A 16,966-nucleotide genomic window follows, 5' to 3' on the forward strand; every position below is an offset into this window, starting at 1 on the left:
ATGATCGTTAAATTGTTTATAATCCTTTCCAAGTGTAGTTACAAAAAAAAAATATGGGATAGGTTTTCCTATGATAATATGTAATCTTAGATAGTATTCTACAATCTGTGTATTTGGAGCATAAATTATCTGTTGTACAGGCGATGTGTAATAAAATGTTACATATTTGTTAGTTTTTTTTTTAATTTTCTGTTGAACCCTATTCGATCCTTACAATTTGCAATACTGATACTAAATATACTACAGAATTTTGTTAATTTACGACATCACATTAGAAACTTCTAAAATTATCAGTGTTTCATAACTATATTGTTCATGTATTATATACAAAAAACCTTCTCGAAGCACTCTATCTATTAGGAAAACCTTATCAAAATCGGTTGCGTAATTTTAAAGATCTAAGAATTCATAGGAACAGACAGTGGTAAGCGACTTTAGTTTTATACTTCGTAATTATGATTTAAGAATATAAATAAAGATTTTCGCGTTTGAAAAAAGTAATAATTATACGTCTGTTTTGGACCCAGAGTTTAAATCCCGGCGGCCATTAAAATTTATTTTTTAATGTATAATATCATTTGATTTATGTAAATAAAACAAGGCACATATTTTATAAATCTTTTATATCCTGCAGTAAAATTTCGATATATCGGACAAGTTGTAATATTGGATTAACATACTCCTTAAGACGATAACACTTACAAACACTTTCTTTTGAACATTTCCCTCTCATAAATTGTGATCTTTTACTATAAGATTTGTTGCTGTGTCTCTTACAGCTTGTAAGCTTTGGGGTACTGCGCAAAGGCTCACTGTTACCACGATATTTCCCTCCTTTGAAAAAGTTTTCCAAAGAGTTCTTACAACAATTATAACGCTCGCAATCTGAATGATATCTTTTGTTTAAATTCTGCCATCCGTGTTTATTTCTATTCGCCAAGTTTTGCTGAAAAATTAATATTTATATTTAAATTATGTATTATTCAGTTGGTTTTATCTACTTTAAATTGGATGTAAATCATTGCTAAATTTGAAATGTTTTGAAAAATATAATTATAAAAGACGTTAATTAAGCGAGAAATGTTTGAAAGTTAATGTACGTAAATTATTTTTTTTTTTGATGGGAAAGTTACAACTAAGGTTCATGCTCTTTTATTCTTAGTTGAATCTGCATTATTTTCGATCCGGTAGACCTTTAATTAATAAAATTTATAATTATTTTATTACTTAATTCAAATTTGTAAAATGTAAAATCACTACTCAAATGTCTGGCTTAAAAAACCAGAAAAAAGGTAGTAATTTAGAAAAGTATATTTTGTAAAAAGAATGGAGACAATATTATTTTGTAATAAAAGTTTAGAAACAACTATTACGCTTCATTAAACATGTTTCATAATTTATCTTAAGAAATGAACATTACGTATTGTGTAATTTCTTATTTCGAAATTCTTATATAGAGAGATAATTAATTTAATTCTGCGATTAGCGTTTATAGTGTACATAAATTATTGGCCCATAAAAATCAAGAAGTCTATTATAGGTGGTAACTTACTAAGAGTATGGATGACGTGACGCAAACACATTAATAGCTACGGTAGGTAGTATTGTCTACTTAACTTGGTAATATTGCTCGATCGATCGACAAAAATTTTAGTTTGGTATATCTCACGCCACGAAAATTTGTTCTATTTAAAATATTGTATAAATACGGGTATATAACGTATATTACGTCTAGTAAGCTTGACAATTACCTCGGTTGTACAGTTGCATCTGTTATTTTTTTCATAATTAACTAACTTTTTTCTTTTTGTTTTTTTATTATCTATCAAAGATGTTTCTGAATCACTACTGTTATATTTTATCGGTGAAACGTAAGTCTGCAAATAATTACCTAAAATTAAGTTATTATTCATAAGGCAAATCAAATATTTAAAGACAACATAATATAATAGTATTGTGACTTTCTGTCCACGTATACAAACTGTGAAAATTATGGCATACAATTTGAAATTCGGCATACCTATAGAACCTTAGAAGAACTCATAGGTTGAGTATGTACATATATTATGGTAATTATAACAGCTAGCAAGCCCGTCTTAATACACAGTTTACTATAGGTTAGGTTGCCCTGAAGATCCCTCAGAATAATTTTGAGGAGAGAGAGAGATTGCCAGATCACTTTATACACCCGAGCGCTTATTGCTCTTACAAATAAGTTGACCCTTGGCATATAAACTAAAAACTGTGACCATGGGTTTCAAACTAGGGTATTCCAATAAAAGTCCTTCTAGATTTTTTATCAAAAACTTCTAAGTAGCTTAATAATAATTTTTGGTCTACCTGTATTATTTCAGTTAAGAGAAGCTGTCGTGGGTGGTTTCAGTTATAAAGACATAATTATCCCTTTTTTTCAAGAAACCCTCTCCTAAGGGGAGAGGAGGCCTTAGCTCAGCAATATGCAGGCTGTTACTTTAACTACTTTATTCAAGGAAATGTTATGGTAAACAATAAACAAATACTTTGCATAAATATTCCATGGCAATGAAAATATAGTAGAGATTGCAATAGCATGTAACATAAGCAGAATAAACAAACCTATCTAAGTAGATATATAAAGAAGTTTAACAAACACAATACGAACACATTCTGCTGAATCCCCGTAAGAGAAAATCGCATGCCAACACAGCTGTTAGTATCTGCGAACTGTAGTCGTAATAACTGTTACCTATTATTTGAAAAGAAAAGAAACATTAAACGTCTAACTCAAAGATTTTAGACTACGAACAAATCTTCAAAAAAAGTAATGCGATTATTAGGTATTTTTTCTTTTATAACATGCGATATGCCCGAATCTGTAATCTATTAATATTTGGTTACGACATACAAAAACACCTGACTGCATTAACATAATTGTTATGATCATGCTTATGAATGAAATCAAAATGGTAGAAATCTGTAATTGAATGTATGTTCTAGTTGTTTACAAATGTTAGGTACACGCCTAAGAGTATGTACATAAATAATCGAGGTTTTACACTTGCATCGATTAAGACGATTGGATATTTGACATTAATGATTTAAAATTACATTTATGATTTTGTGTAACATGCCACAATAATATAAATGCCAATGTAATAAATCATACCATGGTTTAAATTTATCATCTTGTAGGCAAAGTCAACAAAATTCGACCACATTTTTTCCATGCCCTTATCGTTCTTTGTATTTTTCAATTTATAGTGAGAAAGATCATTAACTTCTGACTCTACACAAATATTTAGAACACCATCATCTACATCTGATATTTGCTCCTCGTCATTGAGTTTAGCGTACTTTTCCAAACATTCAATGTTTTCCTTCACAGTTTCTAATTGTAATGTTATATTTTCTGCAATGTTCTTCTTAACAGTCTCCAACTCTTCTCTTATGTCATTCTCCACTCTATCATTTGTTACATTTTCAGCTACGCCGCTTAAACTTGCATGATAAGCTTCTTTTGTATTAGCAACGCCTGTGAAGTCTTCAATTTCTTTGCTAGTTTCTGAATCGTGGCTGTTGTTGTCTTCGTAGTTTTCCAATTCGTACTCATCGTGTAGTTCGCTAAAACTTTCATAAAGGTCGTCATCATTAAGATACACATTCGAGGGAACGCTGCGTATGCTTCTGTCTAGTTTCGGTTCACTCTGACATAACCCAAACTGATCACACAGCCTGCGCCGTGCTCGCCTCTCACTGAGTTCCTGTTTTAAAATTTTATCTTGGTACGATTTTTTCTTCAATCTTTGTACAGCGTCAAGTTGATTCTTCTCCAGCGATCTATACTGTTCGTACAAATACCACGATCGTACACGATTACATTTTTCATTTGCGGAATCTAAATCTTTATTAAAATATAATATTTTTAGAATCTTAAAATTTAATAACAAAATGAAACTAAAAAGTAAATTACTAACCGAATGAATTAACAAAATCCATTAAAGTTTGAAATATCTATATTACAAATTATAATTTTAAAATAGTTACTAGAGTAAAATGCATTTATATAATTTTTGATTAAAATTAATTTAGGATACAATATCGCCTTATGCCTAAACTCATCTGTCATGTTAAGCTATTCTAAAAGAAGTGACAACAAATATTTTTGGCCTATATATTTAAGCGTATCGGTATTTTTTAAGAATATGCTAGGTATCTCATTGAAATGACTCGTAAAAGTTTATATACTTTGTGTTGTAACCGGTAATGGAAAATTTCTTTGTAGACTTACGACTTAAGTGCATGAGGTCTTAGTTTATTGAGAAATCCTAGTCTTGGCTAATATTGTTAAATTTTGCTTCTACAACATCGTTCGTAATTTATTAGAGCTAGATCTTTCTATTCACATGCTTTTAAGAGCTAAATCTGTACGACAGGACACCTAAAGGTACGATCCACCGCTCAACAGAATTTCTAGATGTTTGAGCTATCTAGAGGAACTTTATACCTCAACTTATTATACGCAATGAACGTAACAGTTTCTTTATTATTATTTTTAGTTCGGTCAGTTAATCTTGCATGCCCATTACGTAAATAAATATTAGAACACCTTTGGAAATTTAAATAATATTTTATTGGATATCTTATAATATTTTAAAACAGTTAAATAAATGCTATGATAATAAATATTTAAGTCATTCGTTATAACATTGTTGTTGTTGTTTGTAACATCCTAATAATCGTTTTAACTTGTTACACTAGCTTTTTACCCCAAAATGTTCATTTCTATTAAAAAGATTTATCGACAACTTAAGAACATTTTAATAATTGAGATTCAAATCAACAAGCTTTCATAACAAGCAATTATAATCTACTTTTAAACTATATCGCAACTCTTATCTACTTTCTAACACGTATATTGTTTCATAATAATTTTGAGGATCAATTCGTATGAAACTAATAGAAGAAAATCGCGCCGCCAGCCGGTTGCCTGCTGTATCCGGGATTCGTTTGTGAAGAATGCACTCCCGAGTTCATGAGCTTCACACTGAAGGGGGACTTTCGTTCTGTGATGCCGCCTCTTTTCATTGGATGACCCTAAAAAAAACAAAAATTTCATAAGAACTAACTCACAGTGCTTAAATTTTATTTACTAAGCACTTTTTTTACTTACCAAAGGAATGCCAACTGCCGGTAGTTTATCAAAGGTATTCCGCAGACGGCGCCAAGTATCGCAACCGATTGTTTCAGCTTGCAAATACAAATCTTCCTTATCGGCAAAATGCTCACTCGACTGATTGTAGGTCGCTGCTAAAACTAGATCCAAGCTATCATGTGGTAAACTGTAATTATTATAAGATTATTGGAACTTTTTGTATAAACTATAATGCATGTTTTATTTTATTTTTTATTATCCCTAAATAATTGGCAATAACAAAATTGTCTTTTTTAAGGAAAATACACAAAATATTTTGTCTTAATCAAAATAAATCATCTTAATCTTGAACTTGAGCCGTATATTGCGGTAATTTCACATAATATGGATTTTTGTTTTAGGGAAGAGTAAGTATTGAAAGTGAAGGAAAATTGACAAATGTTTTCCACTTACTAAAATGGATGGTAAAAACTTAATTTTCTGACGCTGGCTAAAGTATGATGTGAAAAAAGCCGTGATCCGGTTGGAACGCCGTGTTTTTCTTTTGTTGATAAAACGATTTCTTTTCCCAAATCACCCTCTTTTCGTAAATCCGGTAACAGCTTCTTATTTCTAACTTGTTTAATTCCTGTCATTTTAAATACCAAAAATTTACGACGATAATAATAATGAAAAATTGAAATAAATAAAATAATTCATTTCGTGTCCATAGCAACGACTTTGAAACTTGTAAAGCAAGCTAAAACGAAATGTTACTTATTATTCTTTTTTAGAGATAATATTTATTATTTAATCTTCTCAGATTGATACTCGTAAATATAATGTAAAACCTGAATCAATAATGAAAATAAAATAAAATGGCAGCTTGCAATTACAGCAGCATAGTTGGAAAAAAACGCAAAAGCATTGGCTTACAATTCCGCTCTTCGAATGATCAAAGATTTTGGATCATTATTTAAATACTAACTTTTAATATTTTATTGTATAGGACATTAAGTGGGATGTTGCTTGTGAGTATCAACAATATTAGGTTTGAATGAGAAAGAATAATAAATGACATCGATTTAGATTCTTAATTAATTTTCTGATTTACTTGACTGTTTCAATATTTATATACTCGTTAGATAGGCATGTACATTATCTCTAATTCGCGATTTTTTTTTTCGTTTTGATAAATGCCTTAGAACGTAACTGTTGCAGATTGTCTAAAAAGTAAAAACTAAAAACTGTGTATGTATATTATGTATTAAATATGTTAATATGGAAACTTATCAGAAATATTTTTTATCTATGTGAACCAATTCCGCCAACAATGACAATATTATAGCATTCATTCAATTTCGTTCGTTCACGCGTCCGGTAACTAAACATGATTTTATGACTTCCGTTCCTTTGTCATTCTAGAAAGAACTAGCCTGTGAGACGCTCAGTTTTATGAAAAAGCTTATATGTTCCGCCATTTTGTTTTGTAACTGTGATAGTTATTTTTGATCATTGATATTTCGTTTCTTTCGACCGCTATAGAATATTAAATTACCAAAATGAGTTACGGTAGACCACCGCCACGTATAGATGGCATGGTATCACTGAAAGTGGATAATCTCACCTATAGAACAACTCCAGAAGATTTGCGTCGCGTTTTCGAAAGGTGTGGTGATGTCGGCGACATATATATCCCCCGAGACCGATATACGCGAGACAGCAGAGGATTTGCTTTTGTCAGGTTTGTTAAATATGTACTTAATATGTAATTAACTTAGATGACGCTATGATTCAGCATTTGGTATAAAATTGCGTAAATCGTAGGTTATGTCTACATATTGGTTTTTATGTTCGTAGGTTTTACGATAGAAGAGATGCTGAAGAAGCATTAGATTCTCTAGATGGACGCATGTTGGATGGAAGGGAGCTTCGCGTTCAGATGGCGCGTTATGGCCGTCCATCCTCACCGTACAGAAGCCGATACGACCGTCGTAGAAGGTATAAAACAATTTCATATTTGTCTTAATTTTAAAATTGCATGGACAACATTTATAGAATAAAATTTTATTGAGTACATGCTCATTTCTAATAATATCAATTTAAATATTCATTTATTATAAACAAGCTTTGTAATAACTACTGTAAGTGATGCACTATGCAATTTCCGTTATAGTGTAAGCTAATAAAGATTCTTACAGATCTGCAGAGTCGTCTCACGTGAATAACTATATTATGGACCTTACTTAAATTAGTTTGTGATGGTATTTTTTTAGCTACTCCCGTTCACGGTCTCGTTCACGTCGTCGATCCAGGTCTCGCTCCAGGAAGCGCTCATACTCTCGCAGCCGTTCCCGTTCACGTTCGAAGTCCAGGTCACGCTCGGACTCCAAGAGCTCTCGCGGCCGGTCTCGTAGCCGCAGCCGCAGCCGCTCGCGTTCCAGACATTGAAGTGCTGTGTAAGAAATTATAGTACATATAATATTTGTTATAAGACTTTATATATACATTATTTAATTTTGAATGTTTTCAAGGCCATAGTCCTCAACATCAATTAATAATAATAACTAATTATTAGTGTTTTAATTAAAGTATCCCAGTTTACTCGCTTATTAATTTGACTTTTGCAAATTATATCTTTACTTCGTTTCAAAGTGGGCCTAGTGAAAACAAGTATTATTACATTTGAAGTATATAAAATCTATGTAAAAATTGGTCTATATATGAAATAATTTCTTATACAGGTTGAGAGTACCATAGTGAGCTGAAAGGTTGTGCTCCCTGCCTCTGAGCTGGCAGCCTTCAGCCCAGGTACTAGAACACTCCTAAACAATAAGACCTATAGACATAACTATGAGCAACATAGTGGTAAACTTGCAACAAAACATCTAGTTTTAAGTTTTCAATTAATTGTAATAATTGTATATTAATAATTTTTCTGTTTTCATGTACAAGTTTGTGAATGTGTTATCACTTACAATTTTCAACTAACTGCCCATTCTTAAAGCTGATGGATTATAAATGTATATTGTCAAAATTGTATTATTATATTTTTTAACTTAAACTGTTTGAAAGTTTTAGTGTGATAATTTGATTTAAACAGACAAATGTTAAGTTCAAATCAAGTTGATGAGATTTAATAAATGTATTTTTAGAATGTGATTAATCTCTAACTCTTAGATATGACTGTAATGGTCGTAAGATGTTATTTCAGGTTAAATTATAAAATCGGAAGATCATGTTCTCCAAATTGGGTTAAATTGGGCATATTATAGGACCACCTCAAGACTTGGTAAATAGCACTAAAGTCATGTCAATGTTTATATCAATTTCAATTTGTGTTATTTTTTTTTTTTTGTAAATGTAAGCTGTAGGGTTCAGAACAAATTTCAAATTTCGAAAGTTGTGCAAGTAACATGTTTGTTGCAAAATTTTGTATTAGGACTAAGTTTATATGTATCATAAGCTTCATTCACATCAAATTAAAGTTAGCCACAGCATTACAATATTAACAGAAATGTTGGTATGCTCAGGGCATGGAGTATGCGGGGAGCGAGGCTGTTTGCGGGGAGGGGGGTTTTGCGGTTTGCTGACAACTGCTGAATTGCTGTTGTTGCCGAGCATAAGTTATGAGTAATCTTTTATATTTATTGCCAAACTCAAGTCACGCATAATTAGGTCCAGACAGATGTGTACATGAAGTTTTACATCTGAGTTTAGAATCAGTATAATTATGTGAATGTCAACTATCCCACTCTTAGAATGTAAACTAGAGATTAGATGTAATTAATAGATGCGTGTGTTTAATTAAAGAGCATTACATAGATATTGTAATTTCACGATAAGATTTAGAAATCAAAAACAATATTTGCATAGTGGGTAATGTGTGGATTTGTTTGGCAGGCCGGTGCTGCTCGCTGGCCTGTTTGCTGTGGCAGTTTCCTGTGCTGATTGCTGTGATTTGCAGATACGTGCGTCTAGGTTACTCTAACGATGCAGGATTTCTCCCTCCCTGCCCATAAATTTCTAGAAGTACATATATTTTAATATCTGATTTTACCTCCTTTTAGAGAAAAGGTTTATTTGCACTACAAAAAATATTTTGTGTTTTTCGTGTTTAAGATTTGTATTCAGTTTATCATATAAAAAAACCTTTTCTTTAAAAAATTAACTACTCAACAAGAGAGAAGAATTCGGAGCAAATTGGATGGAACACCAGGTTCGGATGACAACACTCGTTTCAAATTCTTTAAATAAAATAAACATAATAGATGATAAACTAAAGACTTTTATTTATTTTAACCATTTAAATACGTCAATTGTCTAATATTTTCATTTTAATATTAAAAAATAAAACATCATTAAAAGTTAAAACGATTGGATCTATACTAGATATAATCGATACGTTACGTAAAAGTTAACGTATGTATTCAATATTAACGTGATCTAAATCATTGTACAATAAGCTCGCATAAAATAAATTTAGGATCACACCGTTCACTTCATTTCAAAAAATTAATACATAAAAATAACGAGTTCAACTTTACGTAATTAATAATTCATTAATTTTGCTTAAAGCATTAATCATATTTATATGCATGTAAAATATATTGTGGGAATCAATGATATTCTAATAAACAGATGTTATATCCATACTACACAACTGATAAAAGTGTGCCGCGCCGGGGACCGTTTATTTTTACATTTCGTTAAAAGTAAAAAGGATAGCTTGATAAAAACAATAAGTGAAAGGGGTATGTAACTAGATGTTTTAATTACGCAAAACATATTACTACGTAATTATGATAAATAATAATAATAATAAATATGAGACAACATCACATACATTACTCTGATCCCAATGTAAGTAGCTAAAGCACTTGTGTTATGGAAATCAGAAGTAACGAAGGTACCACAAACACCCAGACCCAAGACAACATAAAAAACTAATGGTAATCTACATCGACTCGGCCGGGAATCGAACCCGGGACCTCAGAGTGGCGTACCCATGAAAACCGGTGTACACACCACTCGACCATGGAGGTCGTCAAAACCTATAAATAAAACGACTAAAGGGAAACGTCCTAATCAGGACGTTTTCTAGTCTTCACTTTTTGCGCGTTAATAACATATCTGTTTATTACAACATCATTGGTGGGAATAAACATCTTATCTGCGTCACTTCACAGAACTCTTTAAAAAAAGGTGGGAATTTTGCGGCAGACACGTTGGATCGCCATTATGATTGTTACTGTGTAGTGTTATTATTGATGGTTATTTATGTTCTAGATTAAATTATTTTTCGAGATCGTTGTTTGAGAAGTTAGCCTATTTTTTTTCTTTTACTAATTCGTACTTTTAGTTCTAACAATATACAGTGAAATTACGTTGAGTAAATGGAGACTTCAAAGCTTATTTAATATTTATTCCGCTGAAGTAATCGATCGGGAACTTTTACTTGATACTAATGGATTTAGAAATCCTTACTCCATCATGTAATTTAAGTATAGGCATTTTTTTGTTAATTTACAAGTGTTGCATATTATATCCTTGATGAAAGTATGGCCACCAGTTAACACCAAAGTGTATTAAAATAACAGGAGGTATACTTTCTAAATAAATCCAAACCCTTCTAACTTTAATATGTAAATGTACTACATTTTGCAAACAAAATATTTCATCGTATATTCACAAGCATTACATTAAAGTGAGACTGATTGAGAAAGTATTGATATAAGGATGGGTTGATGGTTCAACGTAGGTACTTTTTTTGATTGTTGAAAATTCAATATTGATTTCGTAAGGGAAAATTGTTTGGCAACATGTACAAAGGCAATACTGTATAATCTGAATAGATTATCTATTTTTGCGATGGTTATACTTTTGATTACTGTCAATTGTAAAATGTCATCTGCCAAATCAACGTGTTCATACATTTAAATTTCAACAAAAATTGTGTATAATTTTTTTTATAAATTAACCAAAAGAAAATGTCTTCTTCATTTTTCCTAAAAGGGAAATCGAGGCAAGTTCATAAAAGAAAAAGTGAAAAAATAAACAAGAAAAAACCTAAAAAGCCAAATGCTCCTAACCTCGAAAATGGACAAGAATCCTCAGATAGTGATTTGGACCTTAAAAAGTTCTCTGAAGCGGAGGAATCAGACAGTGACCATGAAACAGCAGAGCAAAAGAAATTGCGACTAGCAAAGAAATATCTAGAAGAAATAGAAAAGGAAGAAGCGAAGCGGTCGGAGGTCATAGACGATGCTATCGAAAAACGTTTACAAAAAGATTACCTGGAACAAAAAGGAAGGCTAAAAACAGAAGTTGCCGATAAATATGTTGCTCCAACGGATAGTAATATTAGACTTATACGGGCCAAGGAACATCGCCTATCACTCACATGTTTGTGTATTAGCAGTGACGGCGATTTCGCTTTTACTGGCTGTAAAACTGGTACAATCATTAAATGGAGTGTCAGGGAAAAACGAAGACTCGGCTCTTTGACTTATAAAACACATTCCGCTTACCTAAAAGGAGGTATTACTTCAGTAGCCTTAACTACAGACTCAAAATATTTAGCTACCTCTGATTCTTCACCAAACATTCAAATTTGGGACCCTCATACATTGAAACACATACATACATTCAAAGGCCATAAGGATGTGGTTATAGGTCTAGTTTTTAGAAAGAACACACATGACTTGTACTCGGCTAGTAAAGACAGATCCGTGAGGATCTGGTCGTTGGATGAAATGGCATATGTGGAAACACTGTTTGGTCATCAATCACCCATCACTTCTATTGATGCATTAACTAGGGAACGAGCTATTACTTCAGGAGGTCGCGATACCACTGTTAGAATATGGAAAATAGTTGAGGAGTCACAGTTGATTTTTAACGGTCCAGTGGGAAGTCTTGATGAAGTGAAACTATTAGATGAAGAGCATTTTGTGTCTGGCAGCGACAATGGTTCAATATGTTTGTGGAGTGTCTTGAAGAAAAAGCCATTATGTACTGTAACAGAAGCACATGGTTCTGAAAATGAGGTCCCACGCTGGATTACAAGTTTAGCAACTCTTTTAAATTCTGATGTTTTTGCATCTGGATCCTATGATAATTACATAAGATTATGGAAAGTCAGTGATTCATACAAAAATATTGAACCTTTGCTTAGCATAATGAAAAATGGATTTGTAAATCATATGCAATTTACAAGTGATGGCAGACTTTTATATGTAGCTCTAGGACAAGAACACAAAGGAGGCAGATGGTTTAAGCAAGGGAGTGCAAAAAATGGCTTATTAGTTATTAACTTATCGATGAAGTCATAATATTTTAATAAATAAATTTTAAAATATGTTTCCTTTCTTCATAACTACCACACTACCACAATTATATATTTAATTATTGTACATAAGACAACTTTGCATCTAATCAAATTCGATCCCCAAAAATTAAGCACAACATATATAAATTTTATCAATAATAAGTAACATGATCAATTAAGAACATTTTAAAGGCCACAGACCAGTATGCATGACCAGTACTTAATTACATGCAAAATTGACTCTTATTTCATTTTATAAAATTGGTAATAACTTTCTTTTTTGAACAAACTGTATTACATAGCTATATATCAGTTGTATTATTATAATGGGTCCTGATTTGATCAACTGTTTACTAAATGTAAATTAAATCACACTTTGAATATAATAATGTTTTATTTTATAATGCATATACATTTTATAAAATTAACCGACAATTGTATTAGCTCCTCTTAGTTGTAGATACCCAGCAGTAATGTCCATGGGTAAACTTCTTACCGTTGCAAATTCTTCTGCATTGCTATAGTACAGTTTCGAGTGACGGTCTATATAAGGCGCTGGCAAACCAGAGATATCTGAATATTTCTTTGTTGGCTTAAAGGAAGGTGGTGCATTGATTGAAAAATCTGCAAAAAGCAACATATTTATAAATAAATGTGGTTTTCATTTGCCCTCAATTTATAATACACTCAGTACTCACACAGAACAGCGTCATTAGGCCATGGTAGTGTTCTTTCAGTAGTCAATATTTGTTTTAGCGATCTCCACATACGCTTCTTACAACCACTTTTTACAATAAATTTATTTTCGATTTTAAAACAATGACTCCTTTCTGATTCACCAGTCATATTACTATAGTTACAAATATAAAAAAATGCGTTGAAATTGAACTTTTAGCATAAAAATTATATTTATTAATTATTTTAGTTTAGTACTTGTTTATAATTGAAAATACAATTCACAGAGTAAGTAAGTATACAAGATAGTCATAAGTGTCATTACCGATTTAAGTAATCGATTATTACGATAACTAATAAGAATCGATTCCAAATATACAAATTGATTTTTATGAATCTAAATATCTCTTCTATACAAAAACCACCTTAGCTTACCAACAAAATCAAAAAAATTATCAGTCAAAAAGTTGATTTGAATGCAATAATTACTTGTAAAGAAAATTTTACTTATAAACTTAACTAAACTAATAATAATAACTTAACTTAACTAACTTAACTGTTTAGTTTCTCTGAGTTTGACACACCCTTATATTATATTAGATATTTAGAATGACATTTAGAATAATAAAGGAATTTCATTCCGTTTTGAATCAAATGAGTGCAAATAAAAAATAAATAAAAAAGAATACAGATTATTTTTCGATACTTGACATTTGACAGCTCTTCAAAGTAAAATGTCCAATCAAATGTCATTAAATTGATATCTCGGAAATTGGAAAACACCATAACGTGATTTAAACTTTTTAAAGGTTACTTTAAAAAGTTCTGTGCAAAAGGATGTTAAAAACATTTAAGATTTTATATACTAAACATGTAATTAAGTCCATAACCAGGACAAATTAAAATAACAGTTTTTCCCTTGCGTTAAAAGAGCATCTTACAACGTAATATAACACGTGTTTGTAACTTCAGAAATAAAACGTGAATTTTGTGCCCAGAAAGTGACATTAGTGTATAAAGATAAATATAAAAACAATTTAAAATGGATATTGTAAATGAGATCTTAGAAAAAGAACAAAAGAAAGCAGAAAAGTATAAACCTATCACAGTCGAAAAGCACTTAGAGTTAGAACTAGATGTCGGAACTCTGTTGGCTTTTGATACAAATGATCTCGATACCAAATCGTTAAAGTGAGTAATATAAAATTTCTACTAAATAACGTTTCAATGAAATATTTAATAATTATACTCAATAATAATCAATCTATTAAAATATTTTTAGATCTGATAGTCAAAGGGATACATATTTACAATCTCTATCCCGTGACAATACACAGCTGCTGCTCAACAAAATATGGGAATTGCCAACAGAGAGAATTGATGAAGCAATAGTAGTTAAATTACCACAGCCAACAACAGTTCTTCCACGATCAAAACCAGTGCCGAAACCAAAACCTTTAACCAAATGGCAAGAGTTTGCCAAAGCAAAGGGAATTACTAAGCAAAAGAAAGATAAACTCAAATGGGATGAACAGTTACAGAAATGGGTGCCACTCTATGGGTAAGATACTCTTATGCATACTAAATTATATATACTTACTTATTTCTTATTAATTATATATTAATCTTGGAGTGAGTTTGAGAATTTTGAGATGATTAATGAAGTAACATTTGTTTGGTATAGTTTCAGAAAGGCAGCTGCTGAAAAAGAAAAAGATTGGCTAATAGAAGTTCCCCAACATGTGGATCCAATGACTGATATGTATGAAAAGAAAGCAACTGAAAAGTCAGAGAAAGTTGCTAAAAATGAATTGCAAAGGCTTAAGAATATTGCAAGGTCTAGGAAAGTTAATATTCCTAGGGTTGGTTTGCCTGTCACCTCTGATAAAGCCAATGCTACACAGGTAAATGAAATATATTTTTTTAACATAAGCTTCTTTAATATTAGACTATTTCTGATTATGACAAAAATGTTCCTCTAAAAAACTAGTTTGTAAATTTTTAATTTGAACTATTTTGTGTAGTTGTCTACTGCAGCTGTTGTGGCAAAAGCTTCTACTGCATCTCTTGGTAAATTCCAAGATAAGTTGCCAAAAGAAAAGGAAGCGAGAGGTAAAGGTGTCCATGAACTGATCCCAGGCAAAGTAAGGAAACGCAATGCACCGGTACCAACACCACAGGTGGAAAGAGAAAATAATCTTAACCTCATAGACAGGATTCTGAACAAGAGACCTAAGATTGATATGGATAAAGCAGTATCTAAACACATACATAAAGAGCAAATACAGTAAGTATATACACCTTTTTTAAATGTGGAATTTCTAATTTATACCCATAATTAGAAATTAATGGTTGTTAATTATCAATCTATTTCAGTAGTATATTCCTAATGTTTTATAAATTGCAATGAAATTTAAAACTAAACATATTTTATTTTTGTTTCTTTAGAAGATCAGAAGAAAAGAAAACAATGAAACCAGTTAAAGGAAAAGGTAAAGCTAAGGGTGGCAATGTAACTAACTTCTCAGCTAAAAAGCCCAAAGCTGGCAAGGGTCAAAGGAATCCAAACAAAAAGAATCCAGGCAGGAAGAGGAGATAGTTTTAGTTGAAATATTTGATTTTTAGCTGTCAATGAAAACTCATTAGCATTTTCATATTCATATTAATTACTGCTACCTTTATTTATAATATACAGTATATATTAGATTTGGTCTGTCTGTTGGGTCAGGAATTAGATCATCTTTACTGCAACTGTCATAATATGTATCTTATTTCAAGATTTCATAATGATTGGTTGAGTAGATAGAAAGTGTAATTATACCAAAAAATACAATCACTTTTACATCTATGAAATTATTTAGGATTAAATATACCATTAAATTTTATTTACGAATATTCTTTAATAATAAAAATACACCTATTCAATTTGTATCTGTTAAAATACTGTGTTAGTATTTCATAATATTTAACAGAAATTTTTACATTTTGTATAAAAATCTGGTATATTGAATATGGATATGCTAGTTACTAATGCTACTAATAACTACTGACTTACTGACTAAAATTGATTATGCTAGTGTTTTTTCAATGTTAGCTTCGTTGTCATAATGTTTATTCGAAATATAATAAAGTATACTACAAAACTGTTTCATTCATTTTACTAAATAAGAAATCTCATAGAATTAAATTGGATAATACTATTGTTATGATATAACAGGTAATGATTGTATTAGTAACATATTTTTGCTGTTGTTTTTGAAAAAATAAAACAAAAATTGTCTTCAATATAGTACAGTATAAAACACGAATACATATTATCGTTAAGTGCATCTAGTACTCGGCGATAAACAGCTTGAGAATACTTGAATTTTTAAATGAATGCTGACAGATAGAATATTTTCTAAAAAGTGAGTGAGTAGATCAGAATGGTACCATACACAAAAGAATACAGCTCGCAAATTTTTACAGATATCAATAAATCTCGGATAATGAGTGTGATAATAGAAAAAGCATCTGAGTTTACGCGTCCTAGATCTCTCTAAATGTTTCCCCCCTCTTCATACGCGCTGAGTGCTTTGACTCATATAATATATGGCTTCTACTGTCGCTAGGCCTGCTGATAGCGACACTTGGCTCTCCTTCCATCTACGAATCTGGGCTCGTTGAAGTAATGGTCTCTCTAATTGATAACCTGACGGTGATACCGACGTAGACCATGAAATAAGAAGGCATCAGTTTTCGAAATGAAATCAAGCCCTTTGTAAGAAAATCCACCGTGAGTGACGTTTCTACGTCAATGAGGCGCCGCCCTGTTGCCGGTATTGCACAGCACCCATGAAGCATAAGAAGGA

The 16,966-nt window shown here is 31.3% G+C and overlaps 6 protein-coding genes across 7 annotated transcripts; 3 read left to right on the forward strand and 3 right to left on the reverse strand.

Annotated features, from left to right (window-relative positions):
* Positions 1-598: 598 nt before the first annotated feature.
* Positions 599-4,280, reverse strand: LOC124529833. The gene is made up of 5 exons (XM_047103755.1): positions 4,268-4,280; positions 3,146-3,880; positions 2,642-2,725; positions 1,752-1,877; positions 599-946 (listed from the first exon to the last, which is right to left on the reverse strand). Exons 1-4 carry the CDS (start codon positions 4,278-4,280, stop codon positions 1,852-1,854), a joined length of 858 nt encoding a protein of 285 aa, XP_046959711.1. The 3' UTR covers positions 599-946; positions 1,752-1,851.
* Positions 4,281-4,608: 328 nt separating this feature from the next.
* LOC124529675 (protein CFAP276) lies at positions 4,609-6,487 on the reverse strand. Its single transcript, XM_047103521.1, has 3 exons — positions 5,585-6,487; positions 5,150-5,318; positions 4,609-5,073 (listed from the first exon to the last, which is right to left on the reverse strand). Exons 1-3 carry the CDS (start codon positions 5,764-5,766, stop codon positions 4,933-4,935), a joined length of 492 nt encoding a protein of 163 aa, XP_046959477.1. The 5' UTR covers positions 5,767-6,487; the 3' UTR covers positions 4,609-4,932.
* Positions 6,488-6,519: 32 nt separating this feature from the next.
* Positions 6,520-9,389, forward strand: LOC124529674 (serine/arginine-rich splicing factor 2). 2 transcript variants are annotated; one of them, XR_006966436.1, is made up of 5 exons: positions 6,520-6,854; positions 6,971-7,111; positions 7,387-7,569; positions 7,855-7,921; positions 8,644-9,389. XR_006966436.1 is itself a non-coding variant. In XM_047103519.1 (4 exons), the coding sequence occupies exons 1-3, from the start codon at positions 6,673-6,675 to the stop codon at positions 7,559-7,561; spliced, it is 498 nt and encodes a 165-aa protein (XP_046959475.1). In that variant the 5' UTR covers positions 6,520-6,672; the 3' UTR covers positions 7,562-7,569; positions 7,855-9,389. The 2 variants fall into 2 exon arrangements, 1 of the variants encoding a protein (XP_046959475.1); XM_047103519.1 differs by having other exon boundaries at positions 7,855-9,389.
* Positions 9,390-10,995: 1,606 nt separating this feature from the next.
* LOC124529923 (U3 small nucleolar RNA-interacting protein 2) lies at positions 10,996-12,470 on the forward strand. Its single transcript, XM_047103862.1, has one exon. The coding sequence runs from the start codon at positions 11,101-11,103 to the stop codon at positions 12,442-12,444; it is 1,344 nt and encodes a 447-aa protein (XP_046959818.1). The 5' UTR covers positions 10,996-11,100; the 3' UTR covers positions 12,445-12,470.
* A 345-nt stretch (positions 12,471-12,815) lies between these two features.
* LOC124529924 (INO80 complex subunit C) lies at positions 12,816-13,404 on the reverse strand. The gene is made up of 2 exons (XM_047103863.1): positions 13,139-13,404; positions 12,816-13,064 (listed from the first exon to the last, which is right to left on the reverse strand). Exons 1-2 carry the CDS (start codon positions 13,284-13,286, stop codon positions 12,865-12,867), a joined length of 348 nt encoding a protein of 115 aa, XP_046959819.1. The 5' UTR covers positions 13,287-13,404; the 3' UTR covers positions 12,816-12,864.
* Positions 13,405-13,858: 454 nt separating this feature from the next.
* LOC124529939 (ribosome biogenesis regulatory protein homolog) lies at positions 13,859-16,261 on the forward strand. The gene is made up of 5 exons (XM_047103889.1): positions 13,859-14,306; positions 14,398-14,676; positions 14,800-15,019; positions 15,140-15,402; positions 15,564-16,261. The coding sequence occupies exons 1-5, from the start codon at positions 14,158-14,160 to the stop codon at positions 15,712-15,714; spliced, it is 1,062 nt and encodes a 353-aa protein (XP_046959845.1). The 5' UTR covers positions 13,859-14,157; the 3' UTR covers positions 15,715-16,261.
* Positions 16,262-16,966: the final 705 nt, after the last annotated feature.

Source organism: Vanessa cardui, chromosome 5 (genome assembly GCF_905220365.1).
Source record: "Vanessa cardui chromosome 5, ilVanCard2.1, whole genome shotgun sequence".
In the NCBI taxonomy this organism is placed as follows: domain Eukaryota; kingdom Metazoa; phylum Arthropoda; class Insecta; order Lepidoptera; family Nymphalidae; genus Vanessa; species Vanessa cardui.